The 11,378-nt window shown below is 33.9% G+C and overlaps 1 protein-coding gene across 4 annotated transcripts in view; it reads right to left on the reverse strand.

Moving 5' to 3' along the window:
- LOC106461691 (calcium/calmodulin-dependent 3',5'-cyclic nucleotide phosphodiesterase 1-like) overlaps positions 1-11,378 on the reverse strand; it is a 51,005-nt gene that overhangs the window by 32,974 nt on the left and 6,653 nt on the right. Inside the window, exon 4 of one of the 4 annotated variants that reach the window (XM_022388708.1) lies at positions 9,064-9,171. The exons of 1 other annotated variant lie outside the window; for it this stretch is intronic. In XM_022388708.1, the coding sequence (XP_022244416.1) occupies positions 9,064-9,171 (108 nt within the window). Of the gene's footprint in view, positions 1-9,063; positions 9,218-11,378 lie in introns of all 4 variants that reach the window. 2 more of the 4 variants (XM_013921538.2, XM_022388709.1) reach the window with 2 other exon arrangements.

The raw sequence follows: 11,378 nt of genomic DNA on the forward strand, positions 1-11,378 counted from the left end.
AAACACTAAAACATGAAGGATCAATAATATGATCTGAAATAAAAGCTGAAGTTCATGATTCACTACAGGTAAAAGCTATTTTCTTAACACAGCTATATTAGCCGAGTCCACTAAGTGTCCATCTTACCACAGAATATGACTGAGGAACTCTGCTTTGGTTTGCATGAGTGAACATATTTATGATATCAGTTTCAAGCCTCCCTTTCATATGCACTAGAATATCATCTTCAGGTGCTCAGACACGGGCTTGAAAGTGTGGCCAAACACTAAAACATGAAGGCCAGGCATCTTTTCCATTGCAATTCCTTGAGCGTAAGCTTCATCAGCCACTAGAATGTTACTGGAGCATTGCACAAACTGAATGGCTTGATGTGGAATTCATATAGACCATTTCTAATACTGAAATCAGTCTTATAATGCTTTAGTCATCCAGTTCGATTTGCCAGTGGCTGGATGCCAGATGCAGTGTGTTAAACCAATGGGAACCTTTTAATGCATCCAGAAAGTGTCGATGCGAGGTTACTGCATACCTGTCTAAAATTAACATAAAGCCTTTCCAGACTTTTTACAGTAAAGATTGTAAGCACTCTTCTAAGGTTATACCACTCTGTCCTGCAACATCTGCTGTAATTCAATACCCTCAAGTATTCATGGTGCTCCGAGGAAGTCAGCATTGAAGTTGTTTTATTAGACGCCCATTGCCCATGTCTATATGGTGCTGATGTAATCTGCCATTTCACCTATTCCCAAAAATACATAAGGATAATCAACCAACAAATCACTGGTTTGTTTTTGCTGCATTGGGTCAGTGGTCGAACAATGACATCAGGTGTTTCAGTAACCTTGTATTGCTTTTTTAGCATGGTGTGACAGACACAACCCCTAATGCTAGAGCTAACATCAGTTACTTCCAGTTTGCTTACAGTGCTTACAACTGTTCCAGAATCCAGCTGGACAGCTGATCATCTATAGTTACAAATTAACACTGGGATTTCATCCTTTGTCTGACTGATCATTGCCTTAACTAATGCAATCAGTTTCTTTTTTTACTTGGAACACCACTTGTGTATGTGGAAGTACTATCATTCTTTTAATTACATAAACTAGACTAGTCTACTGTTCCTGGGCTTTATCTGGCCATCATTTCATGAATTTCTCATGAAACACCAGCTTACCCATTTTACATGCAAAATCAACTGAAAATTTTCACAGTACACCCATCCCAAAAATACAGGTTCCAGATTCAAAATCCGAAACAATTCAATACCGATTTCGCTCATACCATCAGTGATAATTTGGATCTCTGCCTGTTTCAGCTAGATGACGACTATCTACTAGTCTGATATATCTTTGATCTCGACCCTTATCGAAACAAAATTATAAATAAAACAAAATTTAACTACCAAATAGCAAACTGGTTGGATTACCAACCAACTTAGATACATTCATTCCTCAATCGACTATTCATTATTCTGAGGAACCGTCTATTATTGACGAATATTGCCAAACAATCAATGAATGCTTTATCAAATCTGCGGATTTAAGAATCCCTAAACACAAACAACACGTTACCTGTTGCACGTGGCAACCACATATAGATATAATAAATATGATAAAAGAACGTAGCTACCTCAGAAGATTATACATTAACATACTAAAACAGATAAACATACTAAAAAGAAATGACAACTGAAAGAAGATAGATGGAATTCCTTCTGCTCACAACTAAATGATTCATAGACATAATACATAAACAGCTATAAACCATACCCAACATACCCCACACTTAAATATGATAATAAACTAGAACACACGAATATGTAAAAAACTGAAGCTTTCAGCAAACAATGAAAAACACCGGAATAATACTTTCTAAAACAGGTAAGTGTTCAACAAAATCGGCATCTATACACACCAACTTTTCCAGTAAACAGCAAAACAATCAAATCATACACCGTTTCGGTGAAGATCACCTAATAAGCAAAGTTATACGCGCTATCACTAAAACTGATGTTATTACATTAATAACAAAGACGAAAAACAAAACTCTAGGAGATGATGGCATACAGTCCATCCTTCCCCCAAAAAGGCACCCCTTCAATCTATCCTTAAACTCAGGATACATCCCTCAGCTTCTTGGAAGCAAGCAAATGTTCTAATGTTTCTGAAAGATGAAAATCAGTAAATAAACCTTAAAGCTACCGATCAATCAGCGTGACCAGTTGTATAGGTTAAAATTTTAGAAAGAGCAATTAGTAACAGACTCTCCAACTTCCTTAAAAGCACATCAACACTACCATAAATACAAAATGGTTTCAGAACTGATAATATAGTTAGGCTACTGAAACCATAGTAGATATATTTAATAAAAACGAATGCACTGTCGCATGCTTTTTCGATGTTGAGAAAGCTTTCGACACTGTATGGCACATCGGTCTAAGATTTCGTATTTCACAAATGGAACTACCGCAGAGTATTATACGTTGGTTGTCTAACTTTCTGTAAAATAGAGAATGTAGAATTAATATGCAGGGCACCGACTCAGAGTATTTTGCTCCTGAGGCAAGTGTCCCATAGGGAGTAGCTAGCTCTATACTGTTCATCATATATGTTATTAACAGACTCAAATTTCTGTTTTTGCTCTCAATTCATGGATGACGTGGCAATCTGGAAGAGTTTCCGGCTATAGCCGCTACAGACGTACAACCAGTATCAAACCAAATAGTCGAACACTGTCAAAAGCATAAAATAAAATATACATGCCGAAAATACAAGTTGTATTATTTTCTAAATCAATTAAAGCATACAGACACCCACCTCAGTTTTACATACATGGAAACCTTTTCCAGGCTTCCACGTCGGCAAAATGTTTAAACTTGACTCATGATTGAAAATTAACTTGGAACAAACATATAAACCAAATAAAAAAATGTATGTCGATGAGCGAACTACACTAGGTGTTTTGTCAGGTAAAAAAACAAGCACGTCGGCACGAAACATTATCAAAATATATAAAACATACATACGTCCAGCAATAGAATAAGCTTGCCCAGCATGGATTAACATTACACCCACACACGTAAAAAATAAGCTCACAGGAGCTTTCAAAGTACCCAGATCCACAAGTTCGGTATTCCTACACAATTCGTTTAAGTACTTCAAGAAAAACCTTTATAAAAACGACTTGCTATGCTCCATAGTACGCTAAATTATACTTAATGATAATAGTCCTAAGTCTCCCTCCACAACTGATATCTACTAAAAGTGAACAGAAAGGTTACCTTTAGCTAGCACATAAATACTTCATTTAGTTAAGATATTAAAGGTGTCTTTAATGGGTGTTTACTTAAAATACGCGACTGTTTGTAAAGTGTGAGACTTTTACACAAGCAAATTTAGTGAAGTAGCGGAAAAAAAACACTAAATGCTACAAGCTCTACATCTATGGACATGGCCTTGAAAAAGGAAAAAGGTATCAGAGTGAGTATTCGTGTAGGATATGAACCCCGATCTCAAGACGTAATCCGTATAACATGAAACACATATAACATATAGATAAACCAAGAAGGAGGGATGAAGAAGTCCCCACTGCACCTGACCCTTCCAGGCCTCTAAATAGACCTGAAACACGACCAAAAAAGAAGTTCCCATTTGTGTTACTATGGGGGAGAGTAGTTCTAAAGTGAGTCACTAGAGGATGTGCAATGATATGATCGCTGTGTAATAGTTTAGCTTACAATCTATGTAAGGCATCATTTTTTTGTATCAGCATAGAACAATCTCTAACTATATATATATATATATACATCACATTGTGAAAAATTACTATTTCATTCTTTATAGTTCTTAGTTTATGCATTATCGTTAGGATAAACTTGATAATTTCATCTCAATAACCATAACAAACAAAGCGTTTGAATACGTAAAATTAATATTTATTAGTTTGACTATTTCTCTTGTGTACTTCTTGACTTGCATATGTATTAGTTTTATTTATGATCTATATAAAATATATATTTTATCTTACAAATACAGTTCTAAAAATACTTTTTGTTTTAACCTCAAGCATTCGAACTCTACATATTTTCGTTTGTAAACCAGAAATAAGTCGTAAGACAATATTAATTTATCATAGCCTATATTGCCCAGTTTTTATTCTTACATCCTTTTTACTCTAGTTATTAAATTAGCAGAAATAATTTTGCTTCAACTAAGACATATTTAACCTTTTGTCATAAAGAACAACCAAGATGATGCTGATGCATGTTAAATCAGCCATATTTTGTTACCTAGAGTTAAAGCAAAAATTGCATTATATAGTCAGATGATGATCATATTATATGTGTAGAGCTTGGTGTCCTTTGTAGATTAAACATTGATTTAAATACACCACTGTGGGTCATAAGAAAACAGGAGAAAGAACCACAACTTGAAACTCTCAGACACCAGATTGTTGTTAACTTGGAACACAACTGTACTATAATAAATCTAATATTGATTTACTGCATTTCTCAGAGGTTGAATCATTCATTGTCTTGATGTCCATGACGATTTGAATGAAGGCAAACTCTTTTACAATTTAGACAGGATGGAGAATGCGTTAAATACATCAACTTTTACATCAATATCCTAGGACTAATAAGTACTGTGAGTAGCCTGTTGTAAATCTAGCTATAATTACTAGAATTATTTATTATTTATATTCTTATTTTGAATTTGTTAAAAACAAAGTCTTACCCCAAAACTTCTATCATCCAGTTTTTCCTTTAAGAAGTCATGTAAAATATGTGTAGAATAAAGAACATCACCCCCCCCCCCTCATATCAGTAATTAGACAAAGACGAGGCTTTTACTGGAACCTGGAATACAAAAGTTAAGCGGATACCAAATAATCAATGTTTATGAAGTTTAGTATTTTCTTTGTAGAGCTTCTAATCTTTTTACAGGTACATATATATAGCTTTTTAGAACTTCAGCAGGAAATTTCTAGATGGATTGCACACTGCAACACTCCAGAATCACATCAATCTATATTTAGAACCATGCTGAACGAAAAGGTGGTCTCCTTAGTCTGTAACATATCCATACTATCCCTGGAAGAAATGTGTTTCCAACCTGCCTAAACTTATATTGGGGTCACTGGATATGTCTAAAGACAAAAGGTGTTCTCCTTAGTCTGTAACATATCCATACTATCCCTGGAAGAAATTTGTTTCCAACCTGCCTAAACTTATATTGGAGTCACTGGATATGTCTGAAGACAAAAGGTGTTCTCCTTAGTCTGTAACATATCCATACTATCCCTGGAAGAAATGTGTTTCCAACCTGCCTAAACTTATATTGGGGTCACTGGATATGTCTGAAGACAAAAGTCGGAACGTATTTATCATCTGTCTGTTTCTAAGATCATTACATATTTTACCCTTATCAACAGTAAATATTCTGCTCTACACTGGAAGTACAGACATGATTATCTTCTTCAGCGAGACCAGATGAAGATCGTTTGACTATCTTCACCATTGTTCATCTGAAGACGTATACATATTTATTAATTGTTTATACATTTTGCCATCCGTTTATGGTTTATTTTAGCTCAGTTACGTTCCATTGCCAAATAAAAGGTATGTCAATTTTAAAAGTGTAGCATTCATAACATTTATATTTACCAGTTGTCTGAACGATCTTGTATTTCATATTCTAAAGTGAATGTTTTACAGAAGATAATAGAAGTTGTAATATCTCCCATCAGGTGTTATGAACAATAACACAGAAAGATACGTTCTGGCACTGAATAGGTACATTTCATTTATAAACTAAGTTAAAATTACACGATCTTGCTTACATACTGAACTGGAATATTGTCATGCAAGTCGCTTGGAATTATGCATAAAAACCTTATTGTAAACTAACCTTTGCGTTCTGTTAGTGTCATCACAATTCCTGGAACAAACTGTTGCCCTCACTACGAAATGTGCCGTATCTTAACTTCATTTGAAGAACGTTCGTTCATAATAACGATCTAGTATCTTGTAATTCAAAGTGAATGTTCTACAGAAGTGCCAAAGTTTTGATGTCCTATCGGATGTCATGATAAACATAAAATGTTGATATTTATTTCACCTAATTGATAATTAAAAATTTGAAAAGGGTTACATATGTTAATGGATTTTCATCTACGGTAAGTAGTTTGGTTAGGAAAAACGTTTTACAAAGCACAATGCCAGTGTTACTATAATTAGTTTGAGAACAACTAAAAAGTAAACGGTAAAATCATATATGAGAATGAACATAGGCTAAACTAAATTGAATACTGTCCTTCTAGTTATTTTTCATTTGTACATGAAAATGTAGAGTTTGAATGCTTGAGATTAAAAACAAAAAAAAAAACCTTTTCAGGACTAGTGTAGTTGTAAGATAATCCAGTGTTTGTATAGTCATATATTTAAACATAAGACCAAATTCGTATTTCGTTACAGTTAGTTAATGTAATACATATAATATTTATGTAGAATTTGAACATTTCACCTGTAAAGCAACACGAAACAATTAGTTTAAGAACTACTTAGATTGTAAGTTAAATTAGCGTATGGTTACGAGTACGGGGAATAGGATAAATTTCTAGAGCTTGAATACTAATATGTAAAACAGGCCTCTATGTAGATAGTAATTAAACTAATGTATGGCTGTTCATAAGTGTAAACCATAAAGTACACTATACAAATAGTACTAAATGACATGTTAATTTTACGTATTCAAAGAACGTTTTTATTATTGTTTTTGAAATCAAATTATAAATTTTATTCTAATGATAATGAAGAAACTAATATCGTGTTAAGAACTACAGAGAATGAAATATTAAATTCCTTGTAACGTGATTTATATGATATACACATAGAGAATCAGTGTTTTATGCTAATACAATCTAAGTAAAGCACTATTTTTCATAAGTTGTATTGTTATAGGGTAATGATCTCTTTGTTATCCCCTACAGATGCGCTTTCGAACTATCCGCACTCTAGCAACACATTTTGGAACCACCTGCTCTCAGGCACTACTTTGTAGAAATATGGCGTCATGTGACCTCTTCATCCTCAAAGGGTACCTCCCAATGAGCGTCACTTTTTTTATCTCCCCTCTCCCTCATGCTCACAGTCCCCAGCATCCTTTGAGCCGGAGTCAGGAGCCTTAACTACCCTATCATCAACTAAGGATAGCAGATTATACATCCCATGATGTCACAAACAGTATGTCTCCCATCATCTAAAGAACATAAAACATTTAGTAATAATATGAAAGCAAAATCATGTTAATTCTGTATGCAACCTTCTGAAGTTAAAATCCAGCAGTAGCTCACGTCACTTTTACAGAGTAACGACTGTGCAGACCAGTGTAAGATAATTACAACCAGCAGAAGCTCACGTCACTTTTACAGAGTAACGACTGTGCAGACCAGTGTAAGATAATTACAACCAGCAGAAGCTCACGTCACTTTTACAGAGTAACGACTGTGCAGACCAGAGTAAGATAATTATAACCAGCAGAAGCTCACGTCACTTTTACAGAGTAACGACTGTGCAGACCAGTGTAAGATAATTATAACCAGCAGAAGCTCACGTCACTTTTACAGAGTAACGACTGTGCAGACCAGTGTAAGATAATTACAACCAGCAGAAGCTCACGTCACTTTTACAGAGTAACGACTGTGCAGACCAGAGTAAGATAATTACAACACAGAACTCATACTTTCAGATTATCATTAATGGAAACATTGCTTTCATTGTCCCACTTACATAATCAGCACAAATGTTCATAAGAACGTTACTACAAACCAAATGGCTGATTCAAAAGAACAAGGTGTAAAAATAAATTTAAACTTAACCAAACTAGTGTAATTACTGTCTTTAGTTTATTTTATCAAGTTAACAGAACTTCATTTCTTCAGCATCCATACACAGAAAGACGGGAACCTCATCGTGACGTATAATCTAACATCTCTTCTCAACCTAGTTCTGTTTTATCGAGTTATACGCCCTTCAACAATTCACAAAATAACACCCAAACACTCTTTAACCATTTGTGGCATTAATGTGTTTCTTACACGAAAACCACTCTACATAAATAAAGGGCTCGTAGACTATATCTTGTATAACATATGATATAAAACAACTCAGAAAAGCTGTTAAAAATTCAACTTTTCTCATAAAAGTAACTTAAACCTAGGTAAAAAATATCTAACATTTTTTTGGTCATTTCTACTTTTTCACCTTCCATTAGGTGGAAATTTTCTAAAGAACAGGATGCTTCAAACATTAAAAATTGTTTAGGATTGTACTAATAGGAATATAGGTCACTTGTTTAGAAAATGGCTGGATTTTCGGTAAACAAACACGATCTCTTACAGTTATCTATGATATTCCATATTCTGGAAAGCAAAGAATATGGTACCTTAGCAGAGCGTTATCTTCCAATGGTAGTGATTTCACGTGACCCTATTAACAAATCAGCGTTAGACAGCATCCTTTGTATTTTAAACAGGCCCTCTAACTGCTACAGTCTATTATCAGATAGCTATCTACTAGTGGAAGTGACGTCCTAACTAAAGAACTCCAAAAACAACAAAAAAGTCCTGTCTGAGCAGAATTTATACAGAAGCATTATTTATTGAAAACACTAAAACCAAATATAAGCAGAAATAAAGAGTGACAAGCATAATCTTTATCTATTGTCTATAACAATTAAATAAAAGTAGAATTTTGAGTATTACGGAATTTACTCAGTCTTTTTGCAGGTGGACGTTCACTTATATAAAAAAAACAACTGTTATCTGTGTAGTTCGAAAAAGCAAACAGAAACAAAGAAGGATTCTGACTATGCAAGTCAACCTCCGAAAGTTTATTAAGCTCATTTTGAATTACTTTATACATAGACAGGCCACTGTTACACCAGCTTCTTCCTCTTCTTCCCGTATGTAGATAGCGAGTGTTAAAAGTATTAGGAACAGACAAGTTCTAATAAACTGAAAAAGAGCCTGAAAACACCAATGAGTTAGATAATTAGATTAACCTGGTTAGATCCGAGATGGCGCTTGGCTGTCCAGTAGACCGCTTCTTGGATGGAGTAACAATGGAACAACTCGGATTGCAGTTAGTCAGGATCCCTGGATGATCTTTCCTAGCAACGACACAAAGGCTGGAAAACACCATGACGACAACGAAGTCTATAATACATGCATAATCATATCCATAAGAATCGTAACAGAATATAGATTGAAGGCTCTCTAACAAAGTATACTGTAGAATGCCTTGTGTATTATGCCGTTTTTAGGTTGATATGAAAACTATGAGGGTACGATATACTACGACATGCGAAATTTTCGTAAAACAAACAGCCATAAGGATGCCGCTGTCACGGTTTGATTATATCTCATGAAACCATAAAATTTTAATTCAACAGTATTTAACCGAAAATTGATGGTAGTTGAAAGTTTTAAATTATTTTACTACAAATAAATTATGTTGAATGAAATGGATTTCTACCCTTACCAAGTTCAAAAGTTTCAATAAGTCCGACACACAAGTTTGAATAACAACAATATATCGCAGTTAAAATGAATTTGACTTCACTTTGATATGCACTTCAAAATTTTTATGTAACTTTTTAATTTGACAGTTGATTTTTAAGATTTCTCGTCGTTTTGATAACCCTAAGATTTTAATATAATGCACTTTAAACGTTTTAGACAAAAGTGATTTTCACACTTCACTTGAGTAAAAACCACTAAAGTCCAACTGTAATTTTATTGAAATAATTACATTTTCCTAAACATTATTACTTTTAAAGAAAAAAAAGGCATATTTATGTATAAATTGTTTTAAAAACCTCAACTTGTGTCTATACTTTTGAATTTACCTAAAAACAATAAAATACGCCCCCTAAAAATTCAAACAAAATAAACTTGAGTGAAGAACGACTTATACGACTATATTTTGTGAGTGTGTTTTTTATACTTGTCACTGGAATTTATTAATGTCGCATGCTTTATAAGAAAATCAAAAAGAAGAACAAAAAATAGTTTATGATAACAACATTGCATTTACATTTAGCACATGACAAGAACAAGGTACAGTATAAGGCAAATATGTAACTCTAGTTAGTGACACGCCTATGAATTTAAAAGAAAAGCTGTTTCGCGGGGTGAATAGAAGAGGAAGTCACCGATTTACATCCGGGGAAGCAAGTGTTATGCTTAGCTAACTTCTTAAGCATATTTTGCAACTCGTAATGTGTAGCAACTCCTATAAATTAGATAAAAAAATATTCTTGTATATTATAACAACTTATAATAGAAATCCGACATTTTAGGTTTCACGTGTTTAGTTTTATTTAATTTTTTTAGCAACTTAACAGTGATACCCTGCAGTGAATGACTTTAGTTTCTACAATGAAATCAAATTAATTTTCTATGTATCTTTCTTACAGTTCCTGATAAATACCAACTTATTAATACTTCATTCTGTCTGTAGAGGCTGAACGATAAGGTAGAATGGACACAAGTTAGCAAATACACGGAAGCTTCATCTTTCGCTCTAAGGATGTTATCTAAAGAAAATACTTATCATAGTAATTTTCATTAATAGCAGCATTCTTCATATGCGAATTATTAATATTACGTGTTTCCTTTGAAGTTGTTTTAGCGCAAAGCTACACAAAAATGGATTTATCTGCGCTCTGCCCACTTCGGGGAATCGAACCCCGGATTTGAGCACTGTAAGTCCGTAGAAATAACAGTGACTCACCAGGGAAGCTTATTTGGCTGAAATAAAATTCTTATGGAAGTTTACCATATTAAAAACCCGATAAAATAGCACTTTCCATTGGCTTACTTGTCATCTTTATGAATGGAGGCAGAATCCCTTACTAGTAAAGACAGGTTCATCTGTCGAAAGCGCTTGGATTTTGTGTGATTTACTATACTTTTCTAATCGTACACGTTTTTTACTATTGTTAGTTTGTTTTCAAACAAGTAAGTTTTAAAATAAAGATGGTGAGCTGACATATATATCGTGTTGAGGTGAGTCCATATAGATATGACATCAAGGCTTTCACCATAACAGATTAACTGTAAACGTAAAAATCATTATTTAAATTTTACTTGGAAAACATAGTATGCACACCATATTGAATCATTTAAACTGATTCCGTCCGAAATAGAAGGGAATAGTTAATTCAGAAACAAGAACTATAACATATCTAACCAAAAACACCTTAGGTGTGAAAAAAGGTGCGGTCAAAAAAGGATTGAGTGTGTGGCTTAAAATAATGCAATCAAAATTGGCGGCCAAACTGGTAGCTACACTTATAGCATTGATAAGAATTTT

This window comes from Limulus polyphemus, unplaced genomic scaffold (assembly GCF_000517525.1).
Source record: "Limulus polyphemus unplaced genomic scaffold, Limulus_polyphemus-2.1.2 Scaffold1011, whole genome shotgun sequence".
In the NCBI taxonomy this organism is placed as follows: Eukaryota; Metazoa; Arthropoda; class Merostomata; order Xiphosura; family Limulidae; genus Limulus; species Limulus polyphemus.